At 39.7% G+C, this 27958-nt stretch overlaps 1 protein-coding gene across 2 annotated transcripts in view; it reads right to left on the minus strand.

Moving 5' to 3' along the window:
- Positions 1–27958, minus strand: part of ZFPM2 (zinc finger protein, FOG family member 2) — a 414216-nt gene that overhangs the window by 112124 nt on the left and 274134 nt on the right. For both annotated transcript variants that reach the window (XM_084864545.1, XM_084864544.1), the window contains one exon: positions 23238–23349. In XM_084864545.1, coding sequence (XP_084720671.1) covers positions 23238–23349 — 112 coding nt within the window. The remainder of the gene's footprint in view (positions 1–23237; positions 23350–27958) is intronic.

Below are 27958 nucleotides of genomic sequence, written 5' to 3' on the forward strand. Positions count from 1 at the left end.
TCTGTAAAAAATCAATAAAATATATATTAAAAAAAATAAATAAAATATCAACATTAGAAAAATATATTAAAAAACAAACAAACAAACAAAAACTGGGGGTTATGTCAGTGACAGGTGACCAATAAAAAAAAGGATGACAGTGCTGTTTTAGAGTAAACATAAAATCCAACCATTATAATTTTTGTGCCAGTAAAATAAACAAACTTATCTAAATGATTTTATTCATTCAAGCGATATTTAGCCCTACCTTATCCTGATAATTTCTAGCACTTTCCTTTGCTTTGTGTTCTGCAGACTGAAGTCACTGAGAACCAACATCAGATTAGGTGGTTTCTAGAACCATGGTCCTCAGATTTCATCCCATAAGGTAAGTAAAGCAAAACTAAAGTAAAAGACGCTTTATAAATATTATGTAATATCATCAACGTAACAGCCAATTTATAAGATTACAAAAAAAAATTAAGTGAGCCCTAGTTGGCTTGGCTCAGTGGATAGAGAATCAGCCTGTGGACTGAAGGGTTCCAGGTTCGATTCCAGCCAAGGGCACATGCCTGGGTTGCAAGCTCTATCTCCAGTGGGGGGAGGGGGCATGCAGGAGGTAGCCAATCAATTATTCTTTCTCATTATTGATATTTATATCTCTCTCTCCTTCTCCCTTCCTCTCTGAAATCAATAAAGAAATATGTTTTAAAAAATTAAGTGAGAAAATGGCTATACTGTAAGTCAAACTTTCATGTTTCACTGTTCTATACTTAGCACCTACAATACCTGACACAACTACGGAATGCATGTGTGTAACAAGCAAAATGATTTGTAGAAGATGATCCAGGACAGTGTCTAAATGGGTCTCCCTGTCACTCCCAGCGCCTAGGACTGGAGATAGTTGTTGCATAAAATGAACTAACGTGAAAGGCTGAAAACTCAGTGCTTCCCATGGTATAACATACTGAAGAATAGACGCCCAGACACCACGTCAGCAGCCCTAAATTAGCAACCAACCTGACAGGCAAGGATGCATTAGTTATCTGCCTGCCGCCAACACAGAGGGGAGATAGCTGAGAACGGTCTCAGTGTGTTGTCTCTCACTGCAGGTGGAGTGCCGGAATCCAAGGGAATCCGTGTTATCATGAGCATGCTTTCCTAAAGGGATGGGCTCCTGGGCACCATCCCCATCAGGGACAGCCTGCACAAGGGCAGCCCCCAAAGACTCAGCAGCAGAAGCGGCAGAGTACCTAGCCTTCCTTTTGAAGGGGATGCTGTAAATACATTCGGAGGCTCAGGAATTCTTCACCTCGTCCTCCTCTGCTGGGGACCTGAACGTTGATAATAAATACCGTAAGACATTTTTTCCAAAGGGTTCTGCTCGGGCCAAGGAGGGAGCCACACGGGAGGCCTGGAGCCTTGGAGACTAAACAGAGGGCGCAGGCTGTGGGTGCTGCAGCCGCTTCACGCTTTCCTGGGCTCAGGCAGCTAAAAAGCAGCAGAGAAACGGACTGCCTGAGCTCAGAAACTTGAATACCTCGGAGCTGATAGAGAAGGTATTATTTTGTCTTTCTGACAGGGTCTGGTGCTATTTTTACCCAAGCTGATGCAGGGGTTAGGTTGGGACTTTAGAGGGAAAAATGGTGATTTATTTCAAGTGCTGTTTCTGTGATACTAGCTCCCTCCTCACTCACTTGGGCCAGGGTCTTGGTCTTTGCTGTTTCTCATGCACAAATGCCCTGTTCTCCCTCTTCCTTTTCTTAGAAACACACACCGGTGAGCCTCTCCTTGATAATCCCCCTAATAAGTCCCCAATTGTTTGCTGGAATTCCTTCCGCCTGTACCACCAGGCCCACTCCTCAGCCTGGGTTCCTCCCCATCCCTGCACCCAGAGTCCCTGCCTCCCCTGTCCTGTGATGTTGTTTCTCATTTAAATGAACAGTTGGGTTCTTTTATTTCGTACAAGTGCTGGATTCGCCTTATCGCCCTCGATCCTTTGGGGGTTGCCAATTGGTTTTATCCACGGATGTATCATTTCTCATGCTTCCTTTTTTTCTTTTTTTTTCCCCTTGCAAAGAGAAAGAACCTCTCCGTCAACAAGCCTCTCCGGAGTGGAAGATTAAAAACCTAGACATCACCTACCTTGCAGCACTACTCCCAACTGGGTTGTGTAAAACTCAATTAAACGTGTCCCCATTGAATACTGCATTACAGCACATTACACAGAGAATTCTTCAAGCGTGATGGCAGAGCTTGCAACCTTGCCTCCAAGCTGTTCCTCGCAGCTTTCTCTCACATGTCGGTCCCGATGGCGCAAGCCTCCCGTTGACACAACTTTAGTCCAGCCACGGGGGGGGGGGGGGGGGGGGGGGGGGGAATCACAGAGACCCATCGGGATTCAAAGAGGAAAAAGGGGGAAAGTGATGCTGGTTTTGGCACATCCTGCAGCCTCTACTGCCAGTATCCTGCCAAGCGACCACTCCGGGTGTATTTTAGAGGTCTCAGGCCTCACTGTGGGAAGGAGAATTCCCTTATTTGGGGCAGGTGGATTTGATAGATTTCCTCCTCCACAGAGAATGTCCCATTCCAGAGAATATGTGTGAGAAAGACCTGAGTCCTCAGGGCAAAGGGTTTAGGCAGACAGACACCCACATAAATGTACAAAGCCCCAGGACTAGGCCAGTCCCTTCAGTACCGGTCTCTTCTTGGAACGAAACTAAAAAGGATTCCGTGCAGAAAACCTCGGGACTATTTTTAATATAAGCCGTGCCTTTCTGCTTTTGTCTCCTGTCCTCGTCCACCGTTTTCACTTATAATCTGGGTTGCCACGAGGCAATCCTCCCCTTCTTAATTCACTCACATAACTGGGTTGGTGGAGCTTGTTTCTCTAGCAACTCACACAGGTTTACACAATGCAGACTACAATGATTTTCATCAGAATTATTGACAGGGCTGTATTAGGACTGACTTCACTGTTTCAATAGTTGAGCCATTTCTCTGCTTTCAAATTTTGGCAATTTAAAGCATAATGTATGCCCTCAAACACAACACCTCCACCTCCACCCCCACCCTCACCCCCACCACTGACACACACACACACACGCGCGCGCACACACACACACACACACACACACACACATTTGTTTACTCCAAGCACACTTGCTGGTGTGAGGAAGGGGAAGTTGATCTGGCTGCATCTTTAAGAAGCTGGTTTTTCATGTTCTTTCCTGTTTGTCGTTTATTTTTGCCTAGAGTACGATGCATTCTAGGGTCCTCTCCTTGATCTGAAATGCTATGTGGTATTAGTGAGACGTGATTAAGAGATTTTAATGCTTTAAGGAGACACAAAATAGCCAATTGGTTATTTAAAACTGAAACAGTACTTGAATGAGGAGCTAGGGGGCATGGTGACACCGGAAGTGTGATTTCTACAATTTGCAAACTTTTTTAGGGTTATTAAAGAAAGAGCACATGTGCCTGCACACATGCATATTCACACAGGCATGTGTCTATGTGCATGCATACATATGCTTAAACCTACTCTCGTCCAAGTCATTTTCCCACATGTGTACAGAACTTAATTTTGCCCTTAGCATCTTGCTTTCATTCATTTTGAGGGTTTCATTCTTCTCCTATGAGAGAAAAACATTGATCAGCTGCCAAGGTACATGCTCTTGACCAGAATCGGACCTGGGACCTTTCAGTCCATAGGCCGACACTCTATCCACTGAGCCAAACCAGTTTTGGCACTACTGTATATTAATTATCCACAGCTTTTTTAGGAAAGAGAAAGTGTTGGCTATTCTGGAACTCCATCACAAGGTCGTAAACTCTGATACTTAAAATAAAAATGCAGCTGAAGCGGACTTTGGCTGGGGGTCCAGAAGGTATTCCCTCAGGAAAAACAAGGTAGCGGCAAAGCTAGACATGATGAGGGATCCAACAAATGAAAACAAGTGAAACAATGAAGAGCCCAGCCATGGCTCCCTGATGCCAGGATGACTTCTCATTTTAATTAACAAATACATTTGCTAACTGTTTCCAGTTTCTTTAATTCAAGGAAGTAGTCAAAGATTAGCTGATTATTCAGTAGACAAGTTTATACGAAAAGTAACCTGAAGAATTCAGGAAAGAGTTTATCTTTCTTTTCCAAACTCTTTGTTAGTCTCACGATAAAACAAAAGACATTTTTCCCATTCCAAGGCAGTCATGTTTCCTAATATATGCTAGCAAGTCATTTAGCACTTATCTCATGAAGAACTTTAAGAAACCTTAATGTGTAAAAAGCTTTTAGCTATCCTTCATCTTTGTTTTATTTTATTTTTTTTAGAAGTATGGTTTGGTAAATTCCTATCTTATACTTTAATTTTGAACTCATTTAAACTGTTGAAGAAATTATCATCCTTAGCCTTAAAACACTTACGTTTCTACAAATGAAAAGCATAATTTTCTAAAGAAATGTACTTCTGCAAAGAATTGAATCTGAGTCCTTATATGAATTGTTCTATCATTTAATACGTTTTAAAAGCATCTTGTAATTTTACTCCAAATAAACATCTAGAATGCACTTTCTAAGAAAACAAACAAACAACATCTATGTTATACATAGCTAGAAGTAATTGTGTTTGTTTAATGCCATCTCTTGCACTTTTATAGCAAAATCACTTATTTATCCTTGTGTTTTTAAATGAATTGCCCATCCTCTAATATCAGAGGACTTTTTGGCTGGCCAGAGAACCAATTCACTCCCGCACGTCTCATTCGCTTCCGTTCCAACATTTTGGAACATTTGTTTCAACTAACAGATCAACCACATTAGTTCATCATACTTTCAGAGTTGAAGGTTAGGGCATAGCGGCCGATTGCTGTTAACTGTATGATTTCTTGTTTCTCAGGATCTCATTTAGTCTTTTCTCTTTGTTTTAAACATCTGAGCAAGTTAGGTTCTAAGAAGTGTCTCAAAAATGTACGTATTTCTCCAGCAAAGGTGCAGATTCTTCAATAAAACACAGATCAAGGCACATCCTAGGATTATTCTTAATGCCTTAGCTAATTCATAGAAAGGAGCACCAAAGCTATCTGAAATTGTCCGGTGATGCCCATTTTCAGAGCTCTCTAATTAAGTCAGGATGTATCACTTTCCTTTAAGATCCAGCTCCTTCTGATGCACATTTTATTCCTGTTCTCAGAACCCTGGCTACTATTACCCATTATTTCTCCTTTAAATAATTGTTTTACCTCTCTCAGCCATTCATCTGTCCTTCTGGTTGCTCCTTTCATAGCTCCAATTGCCTATTAACTGATATAATAATGCTGATATTTTTCCATGGCTTTAGCTATTTTCATCCAGGGATTTCAAAGTGCCTTGTGATAGTTCAGTTGCTTTGTGGAAGGCAATTAATAAGACAAAAAGAAATAAAGACCCCAAAAGTGAAGAGGCCAATGCAAATTCACACACTAAGGCCAATGCAAATTCACACACTAAGACCACGGGAAAATCTTTAACATTCCCTCCTCTTTGAATCACTTTGGTCAGGCAGTCAAGAAGATAACTCATAGAAGTGGAAATGCAGGAAAATTTAAGGATGCAAATTCTTAGAGAATTATTGGGATCAATGAGATTTGAAGGACTCTGAAATACAAAAACAAAGGAATCTGACTTTAAAAAAATATATATTTTATTGATTTTTTACAGAGAGGAAGGAAGAGGAATAGAGAGCTAGAAACATCGATGAGAGAGAAACATTAATCAGCTGCCTCCTGCACACCCCCTACTGGGGATGTGCCACAACCAAAGTACATGCCCTTGACTGGAATCGAACCTGGGTGGGACCTTTCAGTCCTCAGACTGATGCTCTATCCACTGAGCCAAACCAGTTTCGGCAGGAATTTGACTCTTGTTCTTTTTCTGACAGACTCTTTCGGTCAAAATGTCCCCTGATTTGAGACTCTTAACTACCAGAGGCTTCCAGACTCTTTGAATAAAAACAATTCCCCTCTTTTGAGGAATCCATCTCTGCAGGTGTGAAGAGAAAACCCAAATAGCCATCAGAAGGAGAATAGAAAAATAAATGGTGGTGCCTTCACAATGGAATACTAATTAGTGCTGGGGGGAAAAAAAAACCCCGCTACTGATACACAAATAACAGATATATTCTACATATATATTCATTGTACACTTAAGGTTTGTATGTTTTGTTGTTGTTTGCCTCTAACTTAAAAAAAAAAAAAACTAGATTAGGGAAATTAGAATTGATTCCATTGAGATTTTTCTTCTGAAAATGTTCTATTTACATGCTTATTTATACAGAAATTTATATCCGACTTTTCAGTGTTTTTCAAAATAAATTTTTGTTTGTTTGTTTGTTTAGTCAGATCGTGTGGACTGAATTGTTTTATTAATCTGGTAGGTACATCACATCATGATTAAAAGATAAATGCATGAGTAGAGATAAGCACCATTTTATTTGTAGGCAATGCTGTGTTGAGAATAAAGCTAGGTCCAAATTCTGACTCTATCCCTCACTAGCTGTATAAACAGTGGCAAAATATATTCTCAGTTGCTTCACGTGTAATAATTACCCCATCCCTTTCAGAGTAGCTGCCCATGACCACATTACAAGGTTTGCTGTGAAGTTAGTGTTCCACAATTTTAGTTTCACTTTTTGGCCTTTTAACTTCAAATGTTTTATCTCTGTACAGAAGGCCAGATGTGGAATCAGGTATGTAGCTCTGTGTGATTGGTATGACTGACACCTCGTAGGATGTATAAGAAAGCTGCTATTGTATAATGCAAAATCTAATAAGGACAGAAAGGCATCCTCAACAAGAAAGCTATCAGCTAACTCATCCTTTAAATATAAAATCTTATCTATTACTATTTTTTAAAGTGATGTCTTTTTTAAAATATATATATATATATATATATATATATATATATATATATATATATATATTTTTTACTTTTTTATTTTTTTTATTGAGTTTAGAGAGAAAGGGAGAGGGAGAGAGAGAGAAACATCAATGATGAGAGAGAATCATTGATTGGTTGACTCCTGCACACCCCCTACTGGAATCCAGCCTGCAACCTAGGCATATGCCCTTGACCTGAATCAAACCTGCAACCCTTCAGTCTGCAGGCCGAAGCCCTATCCATTGAGCCAAGCCTGCTAGGGCCTTATCTATTATTACTGCTTCCCAACCCAATCTATTGTCTCCACTTAAGACTTAGAAACTCAGGAATAGGGGAATGGAGAAAAGAGAAGCCAAGCACTCATGTATGCATTCAACAAGTATTTCTTGTGTGTTCCCTGTTATTAAGCAGGCATTGATCCCCAACTCTCAGTGTTCCTAGGACTTAGAGCTGGAACCAGAATACAAGTAAATGCATTCAGGGCGATTTTCTGCTTCTGAAGTGTTCACTAGATAAGAATCTACAAAAACTTTTCAATATCCCCTTCTCAAGTCCTGCTGGCAAACATAATAACAGTCTCCTTCCTGCTTTTGAGAGCAGCTGAGATCCTTCTATTGACACAGCCTCTAGGGCTGAACTTGAAAAACCAGAAGCAGGGAGTTCCCACTAGGAGTGGTGGACTTGCAGACTTACCCTCCCTATCTGTCCCACAAAGCCAGAATGTGCTGACCTGCAGGGCACAGTGTGGGGCTCATCTGTTTTCTTAGGCATTTCCTGGCCAGAGACAGAAAATGCTGTTGTGGTGGGAGGAGGGAGGGACGCTGAAAAGATTTATTTACAACTGAACTGGATGAGGTAATTATCCAAATATCTATTTAATCTCTGACTGCTAATGATGAGCACTATATGGGGTTATAGGACAGTAATGTTTAGAAATGCAGTAGTTACTTATGGAAGGGGGCGGGGGGGGAAGGGATCTCCAAAATTTTTCACTGAAAAAGACAGTAACTTTCAGAGGTCAATAAGAAAACTCTAGCCTTGAATGATTTGGCTCAGTGGATAGAGCATTGGCCTGTGGACTGAAGGATCCCAGGTTCGATTCCAGTCAAGCGCATGTACCTCGGTTGTGGGCACATCCCAGTAGGGGGTGTGCAAGAGATAGCTGGTCCATGTTTCTATCTCATAGATTTCTAACTCTCTATCCCCTTCCCTTCCTCTCTGTAAAAAATCAATAAAATATATTTTTTTTAAAAAGAATACCCTAGAGCACATACTATTAGGAACCCAAAAGGGTTCTAACCAACTTTACTTAGTTGGGTTCTTTGTAAAGGAGGCAGGGCGTGTATGTGTGTGTGTGTGTGTGTGTGTGTGTGTGTGTGTGCACAACTTGGACCTTTAGGTCAATTTACTGATTATTTTTGGCCCTCTAACCAAGGTGTTCGCTCACAGTGAGGGGGTAATTGTCTGCTTCGTTCACTCCCATGCCTAGAAAATGGCCTGGCCCCACAGTAGGCCTTCAATACAAAAGATGTTGAATGAATAAATGAGCAAATGAAAAGCAGAGATGGGTGCAATTAGAACTGTGTCATTTGTTAGCTTTGTGATTTGGGAAGTTAGTTAAGCTCTACAAACCTTCACGTTTCCATGGTGAAACAGAGGATAAGGGCGTTGGTTCCCGAGGCTATTTGTCAGTGTTTAATAATGATTCCGTGTCCAGGAAGGGGTTTTGTACACAGCGCCCACTGAATGCAGGTGGACTCCGGCCGCCTTCTGCACACGCTCCATAATGATTTAACACCTCGTTACAGGAGAGAGCTGGGTTAATTGGATGATTCTACAATAAGTATTCTAATGGTGACTTAAATATGTTGCAATGGCAAGTAGCATTGGTTACAACGAAGCACTGTCAGCCATGCTAGGCTTTTCTAACATAAATATTTTCCATGGCAAGAAAATAAACTTTATAACACTAATTATAAGTGGATGAAATAAACATGTAATTAACAATTTCCCTCATGGCTTGAATAGTATAACCAGTGCAATAACATTCTCAACCAAACAGGGAGAGTTTTATGGCTGAACGAATTCCATTGTTTTTATTCCAGGGATTTTGTTTATCAGCCCCATATAAATAAATTCTTCTCAACCTAAAGTTCATAGTTTATTTGGGAACTCGTTTGAGTAATAAAACACGGTTCTTTGGCTTAAAATGGTTGGAAGCTGAAAACTCAAATAAACCTATATCACAATAAAGGCTATATCAGAGGGACTTTATTTAATGGGGTGAAGAAGATACTTCCTGATTTTTTTTTTTTACGACTCTTGGGCAGATCTGCCACCATTCGTTTTCCTTTCTGCCATAAATACAGACGAGCAGAATGTGACAGGCATCCCTGTAAAACAGGTTACATATAAGTTCAGGCATCTTTCCTTCCACTCAGGACCTTTCACCCTCAGCTCTGACGGGGCTGCTTGAAGAGATGGGCCAAGGTTTGATTTTAGGCTTGTAGGTCACAGTTTCACCTTGACAACACTTCTTTCATTTCCAGCTGTAACATTTGCTAGGATCCCTAAGGTGCTTTCATTTTTTTTTTTTTTTTTTTTGTAAGTAGTATAAGGAAAAAAGCAGAAGGGGGAAAAAAAAAAAAGATAAATCTTAATTCACATGGTGCAGGACTATCTCTGTGTCTCCAGCACAAAAACTTCAAATCCAATCCAAGAAGTGGCTGTGTATTAGAAGTCTGCAGATTTAAGCCTTGTCCACCATGATCAAACTGGATTTATGGAGCATCATAACTCTCCAGACACCATCCAGCGGCTTATTAATTTAATAGACTCCTGTCCATTCACTGATGTCCCTTCCCTGACAGTCTCTCAAGATAAGGCAAACGCCTTTTGACAGGACAGAGAGCATATATATTTTCCTCTGTTTTCTCGTGGATGGGGTTGTCGACAACTTGAAATGTGTGGCTCAGCAAATCTGTGGGGTTTTTTTTTCTTTTCTTTTTTTTTCCCCTCTTCTTCTTCCCTTCTCTTTCCCCCCTTTTGGCTGAGCAGGAAGGATGACAGAGGCAAGCCTCTGGAGAGTGCCCAGGGTCAGAGGGCGTGCGTTTCCCCTCGGTACTTCTTTAGCATTTGGTTGTACAAAATAACAATGCGCTGATTTAAAGGCGAACGTGTGGGGACGTCTTCACCATGAAAAGCCACAACATGACGACGTAATGCTTAATATAAATTAGGAGGTGCTGGAGAGGAGGAGGGAAAAAACAAACCAAAACAGCCATATATGTTTCGGTGGAAGAGAGGACAGCAGCATTTTTCTTTTCTGGAAACCCTTTTGTGGGAACGAGGGGGGAGTGCCAAAAAAGATAGCACGCAAGCTGTTGTGTATTTAAAGACAAAACAGGAAGAACTTTTCAACATCCTTATTCTTCCTTCATGATACGCTCATGCTCTGCAATGGTGTTTGCTGGTTGCAAATAAACCCACAAATCCCAGCGATTTATTAGGCAAGTATATTGCAAGGTTAACTGTTTCTATCCCTCAGGGTCCTCCACTGCTAGAGCCAGGCCAGTCATCACTAGCTTCCCAAACATGGGTGTGTGCACAGATCTCTGGGATTCTATTAAAATGCACATTTGGATTCAGTCGGTCTACATGAGGCCTGGGATTTTTGCATGCCATGTTCTTCACTGGCAAAGCATGTATTAAGTAGCCAAATACCAGCCATTTTTTTAAAAATGGGAATAGTTTATATATGGACAAACTATACCACAGTAGCACACCAAGGTAAGACATAAATGACTTGAACATATCACAAAAGTTAATAGATTCTCTATCTGGCAAATTGTGGGTCCTCATCTAATATTTCAATGAATCCAGGAACATGCAACCCCCAAGTTTCATGAAACAGCCATGCTTTCAATAACCACTTTTCATCTTTACAGGTGTGTAAAGATGGTCGTCTTAATTTCCTTTTAGATAGTTAACTACAGTGATATCTTTAAAGCCAAAGATAAAAAGTAACTTGTCCATTTTCTCATACACATTGTCTCCTTACTTTATTTCACTGATGGTATGATAGCTTCCTTAACTATATTTCCAGGCAAAATGCAAAACTAAAATACTACTTGGCCGAAATATCTTTCATACCCTATTATTTTTTGCTTGCCTGAACTTAAGATCAAGCCATTTTGGATTTGACAGGTGAGAATGTTTGACTGAAAAACACAGAGATACATCTAGAAACCTACACAGCAAGGTACAGGAATAATACATGAGACCCTTAAGATTTTATTTGCATTGCAAAGTTAGTTATGACATTGAGAAACTCCAAATTATCATTTACTAGTTTCTCAATACAATTATATGTCCTTTTTTGGGGGGGAGGGGAGTAGAAATATAACACATGGATCCTTTTAAATTCCTTATGAAACCATAAATTCCTCATTAGAAATGTTTGATAAGTATTCTGAAAGATATTGTTTTCATAAGAAACCTCTGACACTTCCAGTTTTTGAAAGACCACAAAGCAAAGGGTGTTGAACTGAAGAGCAGTCATTCTTGAAAATCTTTCCTGACAAGGGAGACCAGACAGTGATGATAAATACTAGATTTCTCACAGAAAAACTGGCTCCAAGTAATTTATTCTCATTGAATTTCAATGGGCGGCAGACAGGACTACATGAATAGATAGGTAGAAAGATCTTATCTGTTTTTACTTAAATGTATGTATTTCAGATCCGTCCCTTTGGTTGGGATATTCTGGCTAGCAACACCACGATATACTATCTTGGTTGACCCCCTGTTGTCTGACAGTCTTCATAGGCCTCAGACAGACTAATGAGAATATATCTTCTCTGAAGTGCTACTGTATGTCATGGCATATAAGGTGACCTTTTAAGTTTAAAAATAGCCTTCAAAAATGGACTTATACACCCGGAATAAAAACGAAAAGCTTCCAATTTCAGGTCTCAGAGCAAAGTCTGGAGATCTGGCTGACTTTCCCCCAGTGAAGAGCTTAGAACGACAGGCACAGTTAATGCGTGACAGGAGGAAAAAGAAAGTGGGTCCAGAAAGAACTGCCCAGTAATCAGGAGCCATTGCCTTGGGATGGCTGGTGTGCAAAAAATGTCAAATAAAACCCCACAGCTTTACAGAGTTTTTTGCATGCACACAGATTTTAATTTTTCCAAATTATTTCACATGCTCGCATGCTAACGGATGTAGTACAACGTTTGCTATGTATGTATAAGACACTCCAAAGAAATCCTCTTGTACCAGATTCCTTAGCATTTTTAAAAGCTTGTTAAGGCATGGATTAATTGTCTAGATGTGGGGAGAAAAGCATTTGGTTACCAAATTTTCAAATGATTTCCACACTAGTAATTTCTAAAACTATTCAAGTCTCAGTAGAGCTTACTCTGTTGAATAATGCACCATAAAAGCTATTGAATAATAATTCAGAATTCAGTGAGTGTATACTATGTACTGTTGTGGAGGAATAGAGGTGAGAAATGGAGTCATTGCATTTGATGTGTTCACGTCCAACTTGGGACAGTGCACTGGTTGGGGTGGAGCTTGTCTCTATGGGGACAGAGCAGGGAAGGCTGCTCAGAGGCACTGATACACACTACATCTTGGGTGGCACTTTTTAGCAATGATCAAACTTCAAGGTGACTAGAAGTTTATTAGGCAAAGGAAACAACATGAATATCCAAAGACGGATATAAACAAGCAATGGGTATTTGAGAAATTTAAAACAAATGAATAAAGTTGGAGCATAGGGTGTCTGTGGAGGATGAAGGAGAAATGAGGCTATAAAGAGTAGGGTAGTTAAAAGCATAGATGAGGTAATCTAGGGAAAATACAAATGAGAAGAAAATTGAGAGCATGATAATGTTTAGTGGATGGACAGTGATGGAGACAACTGTCACTGGGCGTGAAAAGGGACAATCAGATCAAGCCCTGTGGAATGAAAAAGTGGCAACAGAAAAACCACAGGAGACCCCTGAGAATCACTTAGAAAAAAAATAGACAGAAGAGAAGCCGTCAGGATTTAAGGAGTCAAAGGACTGAATGCACAAAACTTTGCGGAAGCTCCCCCAAGACAGAAAGCAGAGAGGCTCCTGAGAATTAATTACATGCATTTGCTTCTATTCCTTTTCACTAACCTGACAATAAAGAAAAGAAAAAAAAATGATGAGGGCTAAGAGACAGGGCAGATTAAGCAACAAAATCTCAGAAGCTAGAAAATGCTAAAGATGACACAGAAAGCAGAAATTCAGATACTTGGAGAGCAGTAGGTCAGCCAAAAAGCAAGCAGATTTGTTCTGCAGAATCCAGGAAAAAATCAGGCAATAAAGACGCCTGGTGCCTTGAAAGGTGGGCTGAACAGTGGGGGTATCACCTGCAGGCCTTCATTCCGAGTGGAAGCTGCTAGCTACACATGCTCAGCTATTCCCTGTAGAGCTAAGGAACACTCCCTTTCCACATGGTTAAGAGATGGAGGCTTAGTCTCTGCAGAACTGGAACAGTGGCTTCAGATCCAGAGATACAGGCTCGGCAAAGGGGATGCTAAAGTGTCAGCTCAGTGAGGTGATTAAGGGAGCATCCACAGTCTCAAAACTGAAATAGGACTTACCCAATGCACCACCTGATCCCTTTGGCCCAATAAGTTCTCTAACTGCTGACTGCAAAATCCCAGAGATGAGGCGGGCATTCTCTGGAGAAGCTAATCACAGGAAGACTAAAAAATCACATGTGCTGTCATTTGGGGACCTCATTACTATGGTTAGATTGCGTGCGATCCTATTACCATATGCAAACCCACCACCTGCCTGTTCATGCTCTTGTATGGCAGTTGGCTTTTAGTGCCTCACTCCTAAAAAAGAACAACAAAGTAGACATTCATGGATCTCTAGATATTTGAGGAAAAGCTTCAGCACTAAATACAGGGACCAAACAGGTTAGAAAATGTAAGAAACATTACACGGGACACATAACTTCCTAAACATCCATCCAATTCCTATCTACAGAGATCAAAGAATATCCATATAAAGAGAGCCAGGTATTTTATAGAAATTGTCAGAGAATAAGAAAGACCTCTCATAAAGTATAAAAATTACAGCTAAAATGCTATGCTAAAGTTAAGAAATAAAGTTTGAGAACATCTCAGAAAAGTGATCAAAAGCCAAGCCAAGGAGATAATTGTGGAAAAATTATTAAATGCATATCTCATATTGTTTTTCATACTCAAAAATAAGGAGCAACACATTCATTTACTTATTTATTCACTCATAAATATTTAATGAGCACATACTATGTGCTATGTACTACCATAGACTGCTTAAAAACGTACACAATTATTATCCTTGAATTTTAGGGGTGGGTAAATGACATTACAATTTTTTACTAAATGCTAACGTGTCATATATGGAGATACACGAGAAAGAGGATGCTATGGCCTAAATGTTTTGTGTTTCCCCTCACATGTTTATGGTGAAGCCCTAACCTCCATCATGGTGTTATTAGACAATGAAGCCCCTGGGAGGTATTAGGCCATGAGGATGGAGACCTCATGATGAGATTAGTGCCCCCCTGCTCCCTCTTTCTCCACCATGTGCTGGTACAGCAAGATGGTGCCCTACTGCAAACCAGGAAGAAGGCTCTCACCAAACACCAAATCTGCCTGTATCCTTGACCTTGATTTTCAAACCTCGCTCCCTGTGAGAAATAAAGACCTGTCATTTCAGCCCCCCAGTCCGTGATATTTTGTGATAGCAGCCTAAGCCGACTCATACAGCGGAGATAAGAGAGACAGAGAAAGCCAGGATAGTTAGGCAGACCCTCTGGGAAGGCAACGTTTAGACAGAGTTCTGAAGGAAGTTAGAGAGGGAGCCATGTGGGGACAGGCACATGCTCTGTACTCTCAAGCAAAAGCAAGGGGACCAGTGCCACTGCAACAGAGTAGTTGGCAAGCTGTCATAAAGGGTCATAAATGTAATCACAGAGGTATCCCTGGCAGAGCAGCAAGAAGCTGTGAGGCCAAATTAAATGCTCTGTAGGTTTAGTTTGGGGTTGGCAAGCTTTTTCTGGAAAGGGCCGAATAGGTGACAGGTTAAGTTTTGCAGGCTGACAGTCTCTGCCCATTGCTCACCTCTGCTGTCACAGTGTGAAAGTGAGCCAGACATGGCTCCATGCACCATACATCTCAGTCTAATTGTGATGGGAAGCTCCTGGAGGGTGGTTTGTGCTTCCAGTTTTCCACTCTCAGAAATAAGAATCAAGGTCATCCTTTAACAAGAGATATTATACCAGGTATGTTTTGGGAGGCAGAAGTCTGAAACAGTGACCTTGAGGATTCATTAGGGAAATGAATCTGTATTGACAGACTACCTACACCGAGGGTTCTCATTTACCTTGTGATCAAATGTAATGCAAGCTGGTCAGCACTGGGTTTTGTTGTTGGTGGTGGTTCATTTGTCTTATTGTGACCACCTGTTTACGTGGCATGCAATGTGACTCTTCTAAGGATGTCACAGATATTAATTCACTTCAACTTCTGCCCAGAGAAAAGTGGGAAGTTAGATTGACCGGAATGGAGGTAAAGGCCGTAAAGAGAGAAGGGCGAGGGAGTATAAGAGAGTAATCGTAGTCATGAGCCCTGGGATCTAAGCCAGGTGACCTGAAAGAAAAAACAGGAGGGGCTGGTGGACAGGAAAACGATGGTGGTGGAGTGAGGGTTAGGAGGTCCATTTTGAGTTGAAAAATTGTAGGACTCGGGCATTAAGTGGATAAGGACAAAGATTCACTACTATCTTCGAGAGGGTGTATCTACCAACATTATTCCCCTGACAGATAAAGTCTTGCTTTTATTAATGGGTGGACCCAAGCTTAACCTCACACACAACGTTTGTACTAAACTCCCAATGTGATCACATGTGCCTCTGAACTCTCAGCGGCTCTCCACTCCTCTGTCAACTTTGCTTTGACCATGCAAGCCTGAACTCAGATGAGCACAACTTTCACCAGTAAGCTCCTTGAGTAAGGGCAATGTTTCATAGTCTTTTGTATCCCTCACAACACCTGGGCCATATCATGCACAAAGCATGGGCCCAAGTACATTTATTGTATTCGGAAAATTATAAAACAAAATTTTAGGAATTTATAGAGATACCAAATAAAAATAATTATATCACCAGGAAATAATTTAAATTCTACGGATGAGAGACACTTTGTGGGCAAGGCAGAGATTCCTTTGTTCTTTTGGTTTGGGTTGTATAATTTTCATTTGCAAACACTTTTCTCAAATTACATAAGAAAAAAACTAATCAAGTGAAGAGAATTATAAAAGAGGGATGCGAAAAAGATCCCCAAATCTTACCACCTTGATATAAATAGTTGTATAATTTTGAGGTATTTCTTTCCAGTATGTTTCACTATGCATATACTTTTTAATATGATTGTAATCATATGGGGCTCAATACCTCATATTCTGTCTTTTCATTTGGAATTATAATATAACTAGAGGTCCAGTGCACAAAATTTGTGCACTTTGGGGGAGGGGGTTCCCTCAGCCTTGATTGCAAGAGAGCTCAGGCCAGGCGAAAGGACACCACTGGTGCACAATCAGGGCTGGGGAGGGACGTGGGAGGTTGACTTGCTGGGAAGGGACCGTGGGAGGGCTCCAGGGCATGTCCAGCCTATCTCACTCAGTCCCTATCAGCGGAACTCAGCAGCAGACTAACCTACAGGTCGGAGCATCTGTCCCCTTGCGGTCATTGCACATCATAGCAACTGGTCAGCCATCTGCCCCCAGTGGTCAGTGCACATCATAGTGAGTGGTTGAGCAGCCTTAGCATGTCATTAGCATATTATGCTTTGATTGGTTGAACAGCTGACCAGACAATTGGACATAGCATATTAGGGTTTTATTATATAGGATAATTTTCTCAATGTAATACACTGTTCTAAAGAACTATTCACAGTGTCTTACTCTGGAAAAAATCTACTACCCTAAAGAGTTGTCCCTCATTTTAGTTGACAAAGATACTTTTGGGGGTAGCTTTCAAGATTAGCATCTCTTTGAATGACAAGCTAACCTACCTGAATGACAGGCAGTCACCTTTCAAAAGGCCTCATTCTGCCTTTTACATTTTTATACTTATAAAATGGATATATTCCTAGGTTTTATCACTTGCCATCATCCTAACAGGGTTTTTACCCCTAAGAGACAGAAACTTCATTCATGCATGGATCCAGGATAGTTAGGAATATTTTTTTTTCTCCAACATGTGATATAGCATGAGGTAATGAATAGTATGATATGCAGAATTATTTACCAGCATTTCATTAAGGAAACTCACAGTGATGTTGATATGAGAACAAATGCATTTTTTTTTCATATCGTATAGCATGTATTAATAATAACTAAGGAGATAGACTATTTGGTACAAACATAACCAGACTAGAATAACATCATTAAATCACTCACACCACTGTAAAAAAATATATAACAAATGCATAGTAAAATGTGAAATGACAGAAGGCCCGATATTTGCTAATGTTGCTGTCATCCTGCAATCTGCAGCAGACCGCTCTATTGTAAATAACACAGTCAGTACTGGGGTCACTGGTCTTGACCTTCAGGACCCCCCCAGAAATGACAATTTGACTCAAAGCGGTGGCTTTCTAAAGCAGCTGTTTTCACAACCACTGGTTCCTAGAACAGGCATAATGAACTGCTCACTCCCCACAACATCTCTCATTCTCACAGAACATACCCAGCAAGAGCCTCAGACGTTCATGACACACGTTGGGTTTTCGGCAGCGCGTTATCCCGCGGAGCTCGGCAATCAATTACTGTTATACCACCATCATTAATAATTTTCTTAATGAAAATGATTCTGTTGATCTCTGTTGTATTTTAATTATCAGAGTTAAGCATAATTACACTGCAGCTCTGAGCTGGCATGTGGACTCCTTTAGGGTGCAATTTTGTTTTAACACACTGATAATGTAATTTTACATTGTGTCAGTTTGTTTGGTTATTATCCAGTTGTACAATTCCACTGTATTCCTGATAACAGATAATAACCTCAGAACCTCCTATATCCTGAAGTCATTTAAAAAGCAATATTGGAATTCTGTGACTCGCTAACTTAATCGCCTTATGATTTTATAATTCCTGCTGTTAAATATTGGGTTCAGGCACGCACCTCTTTTAAGAATTCTGTAAAACTAGACAATAGTTATACATTTTTCTATGACTTACCGGTAGGAAATACTTTATTTTAAGCGCATTTTCCCCCTTTAAATTTTTATTTTTTATTCCTATGATATTAGGTCCTTTCAGTAAAGTTGCTTGAAGGCTAGCTTAAAAATTGGCTGCCACTTTAGACCAGGCTATTGTTTCAAAGTTCTAGGAACGTGTAACAGATCCTCTATTTTAACATGGAAAATAGTCCAGGCTTTTGCAAGAATCCTTAAAAGTAAAGATCTTTGTTTTGAAAAATTGATCAATTTAGTCAATGTGCAGAAAGTTGCTCCCCCAAGATAGGCCATATTAGAATTTGTCACTAATTCAACAGTGTGCCTCATATAAGAATGGAACCCAGTAGACAATCAATATAAGTTTAACTGAATTAACTGCATGGTTACATTTGTGCAAACAACAAAAATCAGAACCTTGAAGATGATCCTACAATGATTTTGAGATTAGTCTTCTGTATGACTTTAAATTGCCGTGGTCTTCAAAGCAACAGAGAAATTAGAAAAAGTACTGCTGTCACTGCTGTTTTACTTCTTGGACACTTTCTCTTTAAAGCCAAACCATAAAATGAGAAAAAGAAAGTCTGGCTGATAAACATGCAGTATGCAATTTAGGAAGAAGAGCAGTAACCTACAACCACATCTTCAAAACTCTGCTAATTATATATTTGGTAACTTAGGGTGACATATTTAAGACTAAATCCCAATTTCATTGTGTATGACCTATAATCCTTTAACTATTTACTTAACTTATTAGGACCTTGGTTTACTCATCCACAAAGTGAGAATACGGTTTTTACATCATGAGCTTGTAATAGTAAATAATAAAATGTATGTACAGTGTTTAAAATAATACCTGGCATAGAATAAGTGCTTATTAAATGGCTTATTAAATGGTAACTGCTATACTGCTATTACTAGTATTATTATCATAACTATATTAGCATTTTTATGACTTTCATTAAAAATAGAAATATCATGTAGCCCCCCCCAAAAAAAAAAATTCAATAATATCTCTGGCAAAGGCTTCAGTTCTCTGATTCTGTAATATGATTCTCTGCAGGTGTCCTGGGTTCACAGTGACCGAAGGGAATTTATGGAATTATTGGGTATAAATCTTGTATCAGACGATGATGTTTCCTTGCATACTTGCTTGATACCAACATGGAGGCCTGGCTTCATTTCTTCTAATTTGTACTGACTTATGACTACAGGGCAAATATATTTATAATAAAATATACAGTTAGTGTGTGGATGCATCTCCCAAAATTCTGTGAGATGGCCACTACTATTCCATTTTTACAGCTGAGAGAATCAAGATTTAGAGAGGGAAAAATGACTTACCCAAAGTTACCTATGAGCAACTGTTGTTTCACAATGAAATTCTTTCACATGAGAATCCTTTTTTACTGACTGATTTATTTGAGGGGTGGGGGGTGGAGAGGGAGAGAGGAAGGAAATAAAAAAAAGAAATACTAATTTGTTTTCCCACTTATTTATGCATTCATTGGTTGCTTATATTATGTGCTCTAACCAGCAAGGGAACCTACAACCTTGGCATATGGGTAGGATGATTGAGCTACCTGGCCACTGCAAGAGTTGAGGTGAGAGTGAGGGTTTCTAGTCTTTTTTTTTTTTTTTTTTTTTTTTTTTTTTTTTTTACTGACAATGTCTATTCTCTTAATCTGGATACCTAGAGAATGTGGCTACTCTGAAATGACAACTCCTTATTTGAAGTGAGCTGTATGAACAACCCCCCCCCGCCCCCCGGGCTAAAGGCTTAATTTTACTAGGAAATTTCTCAGAAAAACAAAACACAAAATTAAGCCATTTTCTTTTCACATATAAAAGGGCTACCAATTCTGTGCAACCACTCTAAAGAACAGAATGTTACAGAGCAAAGAAGACACCATGATGTACAACTGAAACTAATACAAAATAATATCCAGTGAAAATTGTAATTGAAAAATAATAAAAAAAATAAAAGAGAAGACAAGCTCCAATGTTGACCAGGCATTAGTGGATTTTAGTAGTAAGTGGGCAGACCTTGCTCATCCTATCCCCTAGCAACTTCCCTTTCACTTCAGCATAGTGCTTTTTAGTCTTTTTTTTCACTGCAGATAAGTAAATTGGAATTATCTGGAGTCTGTTGAAAATAATGGCAAAAAACAGACGACCCAACAAGTCTGGTCCATCAATGTCTGGATGACCTAATTACTTTCTGGAATGACAGGGAGTAGTTGAGGCAGGGAAAAAGTACATGAGATTATACCATTAATGCCAAATACTGTTCTTTTCTGACATTGATGAAAAAAGATGATGGCAGGCAGTTAAGCAGCACTAAGCACTATAATACATTTTATAATAATTATTTGATGAACAATGAAAATTTTATAATTATACTTAATTTCATTACTAGCCCACATTTAATGATACTTCAAGAAGTGTGTCTCTGAAGTGGCAACAGTTACATATTAAGGGGTCTATGGATACAACATAAAAATATCAAAAATTTCACAGTCAGGGCAATTTTTAAAAACACTATACCTATGCATGTTACCTCCACTTGTAAACAGGTGCTAACATACTCTCAGTTATCCATCTCATATAACAATGATTTTGGCATAGAATGCCTAAGTCATATAGGTTCTCAGCTAGAAAACAAAATAAGGAAATCTGGGTGCATGGATGTTAGCGCACAAACAATTGTGTGTGTGTGTGTATGTGTGTGTGTGTGTGTGGGGGGGCAATAATACTTTGGGGAAACTATCTACCCTTTACCCTCCTTCTTAGTGGCTCCTGTGGGGATAATTCTACTCTTTGGCCCTAAGAATGATTGTAGTCGGTGAGGGAGGGTCAGGGAGAGTCATAGTGATTAACTGGTTTAGGGATTGGTATGTGACATATCCAAATAAACATCTGGAAAAGCTCTCTTTTCACTAGAATTGTTGAGCTGGTAGGATAAGTATGGAGCTTCCTACCTCCTGAGGAGACTACTTCTGAGAATGAAGTCCACAAAAGAAAGAGGAAGCAGAAGACAGAGTCAATCTGGGGACAAGGTGTGAACAACTGGATTAAGGTGTTCCTGAAGCCCAGAACTGCCCTGGACTCTCAGGGCCACGACCAGATGAATGCCACACACACACACACACACACACACACACACACACACACAAGCACACACACACCAAGTGAACTTCATTTGGATTTCTATCACCTGAAAACAAGAGCATCCCAAAATAACATACACACTATGACAATGCCTCACACATTGGAGATTTTCAAGTCCATATTGTTAAATCTAAACTGCTAAATCCTTCCACCTACAAAACTCATTTGCTTTGAGCGGTTCTGCCATACCTGCTGGCTGTAACAACAAAAGGCCTCAGAGCCCATGTGGTCCTGGTAAGTGTGCTTCCCGGGGTCACATTTTCCATGACTCGAATGAAACCTATTCCAGTGCCAAAATATTGAGGTATTCCCAGAACGTGAAGACCTACTATGGGGGAGCTATCCCCTCCCTCCAATGAACATCTGAATTCCCCAAATCAACACCAGGCCTCTGAAGCCCATTGAGGAGATGAGTAGGGTCTACAGCTAAGTTTTCCCAAGTGTGTTGCCCAGAGCACTAATCCCTGTAGAATTTCATTGGAAAGAAAACACATACACACCCTTTGGGAAGTTCCACATTAATACATACGCCATGATCTCTGGACATAAAGGTCTGCGTGGTTGTAGATGATCTTCTCATCATGTACCAGATGCACGTGTAATGGCAGAGTCCCATAGGGCCATATCTTCCTATGTGGACAGATCATATTGACGTATCCTGGGCAAAATCTACCTTCTCTTCCAGCTAAAAGCTCCCCCGCCAGCACAGCACAGGTATTTAGGGTTAGAAACTAGTGGGTATGGGACCAGCAATCACAGAAGGAAAAGGGATATAATCAGATCCTGCTGTGCAGATTGTTTTCTTAGCTTGCAAATTCCCTTTTTCCGGTGTTTCCACTTTCAAAGGCTACGGCAGTGTAATGGCAATCCTCTTATAAGTGTACAAATTATAATGATTATAGGAACAAGTTGTAATTGTTTCTAGCAAGTTTTTAAGAGCCTTTGATGTTATGATTAGTGTTTTCTATGTTAATGCATTGATAGGGGCGCTTATTTGCTTGGTCCCTTGTATGCTTTCATGGCGTCTGGGTTCAATGTGCAAATACATCTTTGATCTCAGTAGGTCTGTTTGGTTAAAAACGAAAGCTAAGAGAAATTAAACATGAGAAGCACAAGGTTCTGCAATATTTACAAAGTACAGCGATTAGGGATTTCACTGGAAAAAGTACAGAGTGCGGGTCCATAACTTGAATGTGGAGCAAAGGGCCCCAAACCACACCACACACAGGAGGGGGCTGTGTTTTGGGGAGCCAGCCCTGCAATATGTCACCACGGAGCTGTGAGCTGCGGCTCAGCTCCTCTGTAGCCAGGGCGTAGCTGGATGACAGAGGCTAGGCTGATGTCTCACTGAGCAAATCAAAGGCAAAGCTTTGCAAGCCTTCGCTTCCTCTTTCCCGCTCACCTCCTGCCCTTCAGAAATCACTACTGGGAAGAATTCCATCTTTGCCATGGGTTCCTTTTAAGCTGCCCCCCTGTCCGTCATCATGAGTGATTTCAAGGACCTGGCTGGAATGCAGTGCCTCCAGGAGCACACACCTTGACAGGAAGTGCTAACTGTCACCAGGAATTTGCTTATTGATCAATAATGCCTTGGAGAGAAACCTGGGATTTCCTCAAACCAGCCCTCCCTAAAAACGTAGAGAACAAGGAAGGGGCACTCAAATATGAACAGTTTAGGAACATGCATATGGCGCTAAATAATTCAGGGCATCATACTGTGATTTTACGTTGTAAAAAAGCACTAGATTTTGCTGCAAACACAGGTAAGAGAGATCCTAAGAGACAAAGGAAGAGAGGACCAACTTTGACTCCGTCCTCCCATCCCAGCTCATTTGGAGCTACTGTGCAATCCCCAGGTTCCAATACTTGCAAAGGAGGAGCAGAGGGTTCTTGCCTTTACCTTTGCTGTACACAATGCAGTTGTTTTTGTTGTCTTCCACCCCTTGCCAAGTCACATCCAGCAGCCACTTGGGACCAGCAGTCAGCACCATGGGGGCCTGCGCCTTTGTCTTCTGCAGAGAGAAGGACAACACACAGATGCCGTTTGCTTTCATTGATTAAAACCTTGAATAATAACGGATCATTTTATTCTTTACAAACAACTAAATCTCCAGAACCATAATCCGAGGCCTCATTCCTCTGCCCCCTGATATCTTTTTAAGATGACAGAAGCTGTAAAACTTTCCAGCTTGCACTAATCTGAAATGGTAGAATTATTATCAAGGATCTTCCCCTCCCCCCCTCAATGATACTGGATCAGATCGCCAAGATTAGTCAGATCTCTCATGGCTCTGAATTATAAAGAGAATGCAGATGATGTTCATGGCAAAGAGCAGGGTGTTTGGAAGTGAACTTTAGACACATTGTCCTTTACTATCAACAGGATCTCACTATTTCCTGAAACAGACAGGGAAGAATATAAAGAATCGGGATCCATTTCAAAGCTCCTATCCCGAGCAACATTTATATCAGAGGAGGAATTTATTCTGAATGCATAATGAAATCAACCCAACCCCTTGGCTAAGTGTGGATATGTAGTTAGACTGTAGCTGAAATAATAATAATAATAATAATAACAATAATAATGCTAACGATCAACCGTACACTGTCTTCAGAAAGAGTATAAAAGGAGAATTGTGAATAAAATCAAACACAGAGCATGTAAAGCATGATATCCTCTGAGAGGCTTAGGAGCAGGGAGAGAAAATGATTTCAGTGAACATTTTAAATACGAGGCTCAAAAGCTTCAGCATTTTAGGTTATTTCTTTAACGATGCTGAATCATGGACATGGTAGGAAATAAACTGGGAGGAAATAAGTAAGCTTAGCAAGACTCTTGTTTCTGATGAGTCACAGTGAACTGGCATTCAGACTTTTTATCATTCAGCCGCCCATGTTCTGTATATCAAATATCATAAAACCACAACACAGAGCACAATACAAGGGTCTCAAGGTAATTTCTGAACTGCATTTCCACCCAGATACGATCCTGCCAAAGGGACCTCAGCCCAGCCTGGGACTTTCCCACATGTTTTGTGCTATCACCAATTTCCCAAATTGGCGTTAACAAGTGTTCACTTGAGGAGTTCCATGTAATCTGGCCATTTCAAATCTCTGAGGAATCTGGGAAACCCTTTTCACCCGCTGAATGACAACAATGATAATGCACGAGACATGGGCCCATTGTTAACTGTGGAGCCATATTAAAAACGTTGCATGTTAAAAAGAAGGCTAACCCATTTCTCGAAGTTTCAATTGTATGATGAGAGATAAAACTACCACAGAATAACAATTGAATGAAAATACGAACCATGATGGGCACATTTAAAAAGAAGTCTGAAAATATTAAAACAGAAGAGGTATATACCAGATCAATTGCAAGAAAAAGTGGCAATACTGATTTTTTCCTACTCATACTTTTGATTCATTTTAAAGTCTTAATTGTTTTCAACCACATATCTTAATATTTAGCTAGTATAACCATTAAAAAATCAAGTATCTGCAAGCACTGGAGGCAAGAAGTAATTTTTTATCATGCTGTAATTTTTAACAATCTAGGCAAAAATATTAACAAGTTGTCTCTAGGGTTACCCGTCTGAGTGACCATTTCTATTTATTTCCATTTTCAAACTGGAATGTGAGCACAAGCAAGCTTCTTCCATCTGAAATGATAGTGACCCATATCCAATTAAACAGTAGGTCTTAATTATGCAGATTTTAGCTCCTTTTACTCCAGAGAAAAAGTTAAGTCCACAGATCAGGGTCAGCAGTTCTCCCAGCAGTTAGCAGAGCAAGTCCACCATTCAGATAAACCTGTCTGTGATGGATTTAGTCCTCTTATTTGTAACATCTGCTTCTTCTGACTTTAAAGAATTGATTGCAACAATAGACACCGTTTCCACTGTATTCTATTATTATTTCATTTTAATTATTTAATCTTTATATTCCATAGTTCTTAAAGCCATATGGGTTTCTGCACAGTAAACGAGCTGTTACAGTTTTTGATAGATATTATAAAAATAGATATTGATCACTTAAACTCTTTAGGGAATCTTTAAGTGTAAAGTAAATCAATTGCTCTTTCATTCATTTCACAAACAAACCAACAGAGTCCTATGCGTGATGCTAGAAATATGAACAGGCATTTTTTTGGTGAAGGATACAGATACATTAAAAAAAAGTTTGATATAATGAAAAACATAGCGCAGTAAGGAGTGTTAACATCATGAGTAAATTGTTTGCAGGTCAGTGAAGGGCGAGAGATAAATTCCTGTCCTGTGGATTCTGGGAGGATTTCACAGAAGAGGTGATATTCAGGCAGGATCTTAAAGGATATACAGAAGGAATTTACAATTTCTGGTAATAGCATGGCAATAGTCTGAATAGAATATATGAAAGTCATGTGTACTAGAAATAGTGAGTAGTTCTGGACTCTTTTGTTTAAGTTCTTATAAAGTCTTCAGAGCTGTTCTTGCAATGTAGAAAGCACTAGATAAACATTAGCTGTCATCAGCATCATCATCAATATTGTTATTATCATCGTGAGTAGGAGGAAGGAATATAGCGTATGAAAGGGCAGGTTAGAAACAGATCTTGAAGGTCCTCTTCATATTAAGCAAAACCTTTTGTGCTGAAATATCTAAGCAGAATAAAGCCAGTAAAGATGGTTTGAGCAGGAAAAAATAAGGGTTCTATTATTTCATATATATTTTCAGATAAAGAAACAGCAACTCAAAAACTTAATAATTTCTTTTAGGTAAAATAGCTTGTAGGAAGCAGGGCCCTTATTTATATTTATCTCTTGTTTCCAAACTACTACTCCTAGGGTGACCAACTATCTGGCTTTTCCTGGGATTGAAGCATTTCCCAATATGTTGGATTTTCAGTGTTAAAACTAGAAAGTCTTGAGCATATTGGGATGTGTTCTTCACATCCACTCCTACTATTACTACTATCAAAATATTAGCTATTTATATCTATTATTTACTAAATGTTGGGTATTAAGTACTTTCCTAGAATTTTTGTTTTTTATTATTTTTTTTTAACTCCATGAGTTAGGCATTAATATTTTCTCCACTTTGTACGTGGGCAAATTAATATGTAAAGCAGCTAATGTTGTGGCACAATAGAAAAATCATTAATTAATATCTTTCCTTAATGGTAAATTAGGCATAATACCTTTTAAAACTTTGGAAGTATTTATTATGCTTGGGTACAGGTACAATCTGACTTCCTAAGAAACTAAATTAAAGAGGAAACAATTTCTTTTTCTTCAAATCAATAAAGCAAAAGCAAAAACGCACCAAAGATTTGCTGAAAGCTATATCCAAACTGTAGAGTAAATAAGTAGATAAAAAAAAAAATCTCAAGGGACCAGTTATTACAATTTTGAGCAGGTAAGTCAATTTCTTCCTGAAGAAGTCAACTTTTGTAGAGATTGACTGCCTTCAAAGAAGATTACCAAGTGTGAGAGGGAAGGAGTTAGTCAGGATTATATGAAATCCACACTCCAGCAAAGTCCATGAATAGAAAATAACAGTAATATTCACATTGATCATTAGGCTTACTTTCCAATGCCTCTCTCTATCATAAGGATTTATACACCAGTTAAGAGTGGAAACAACTTTACATTCAAGGATTTCACAAATGAAGAAATGAAGGCCAAGATCTTTCTCTAGTCTTCTACAGAGATTACAGTTGCTACAACATGATGAGAAAAGAGAGCAGATGTGAAAGGTGTGGTAGGCAGAAATCTGGGCCCCAAAGATGTCCATGCTGTAGTCATCTGGAACCCGAGTATAGGTTACCTCACTTGGTAAAAGGGATTTTAAAGATATGATTAAGATTTAGGACCATGAAATGTCCAGACAACCCTGGATTATATAGATAGACCCAATGAAAACACAGGAGATTTCTTAAGTAGAAGAAAAATGCAGCAGTAGATCAAAGAAAATGGACATGAAAAGGATTCCACCTGCTGCACTTGAGGATGGCAAGCTGAGCCTCAGCTAAGGAATGCAGTGGTCTAGAGACTGGGAGGGACCTCCATGAAAGGGAGTAAAGAAATGGGCCTCAGTTCTGTAGACTCCAGGATCTGAATTCTGCCAACAATCTGAATGAGTTGAATATGAATTCTCCCCGAACTCCCGCCTCCCCCTGCCCCCAGAAAGGAACAGATCCTGACAAACTTATTTTAGTCTCTAGAGACTCATACTGGACTTCTGATCTATAAAACTTGAATGCAATATGTTTGGGTGGTGTTAAGATACTACTACGTGTGTGGTAATTTGTTTTGACACCCAGTGAAAACCAATAGAAAAGACATTTAGGATTCACTTACTTAAAAAAAAAAAATGATAACTGCCTTATCAAATGTACTCAGAAGAATAAGACAATTTTCCCTTGGTGGGAAGAACACCACACTTTATTGCCATTCTAAAAATCACTAGGTATGTTTGATGTTTGCGCCTTAAGGTACGAGGAAGGACACAGTGGTGACTAATAATTCCTGCTTCTGTAATTATAGGAATTTAAAACATTTCATGGTTCATCATTGACCTTAGAGTTGAGGTGTAGCAGGAAGAACACCGCTGTGCTTGGAGTGAGATGATGTAGATTTTA

This window comes from Pipistrellus hanaki (genome assembly GCF_964339955.1).
Source record: "Pipistrellus hanaki genome assembly, chromosome: 17".
NCBI lineage: Eukaryota > Metazoa > Chordata > Mammalia > Chiroptera > Vespertilionidae > Pipistrellus > Pipistrellus hanaki.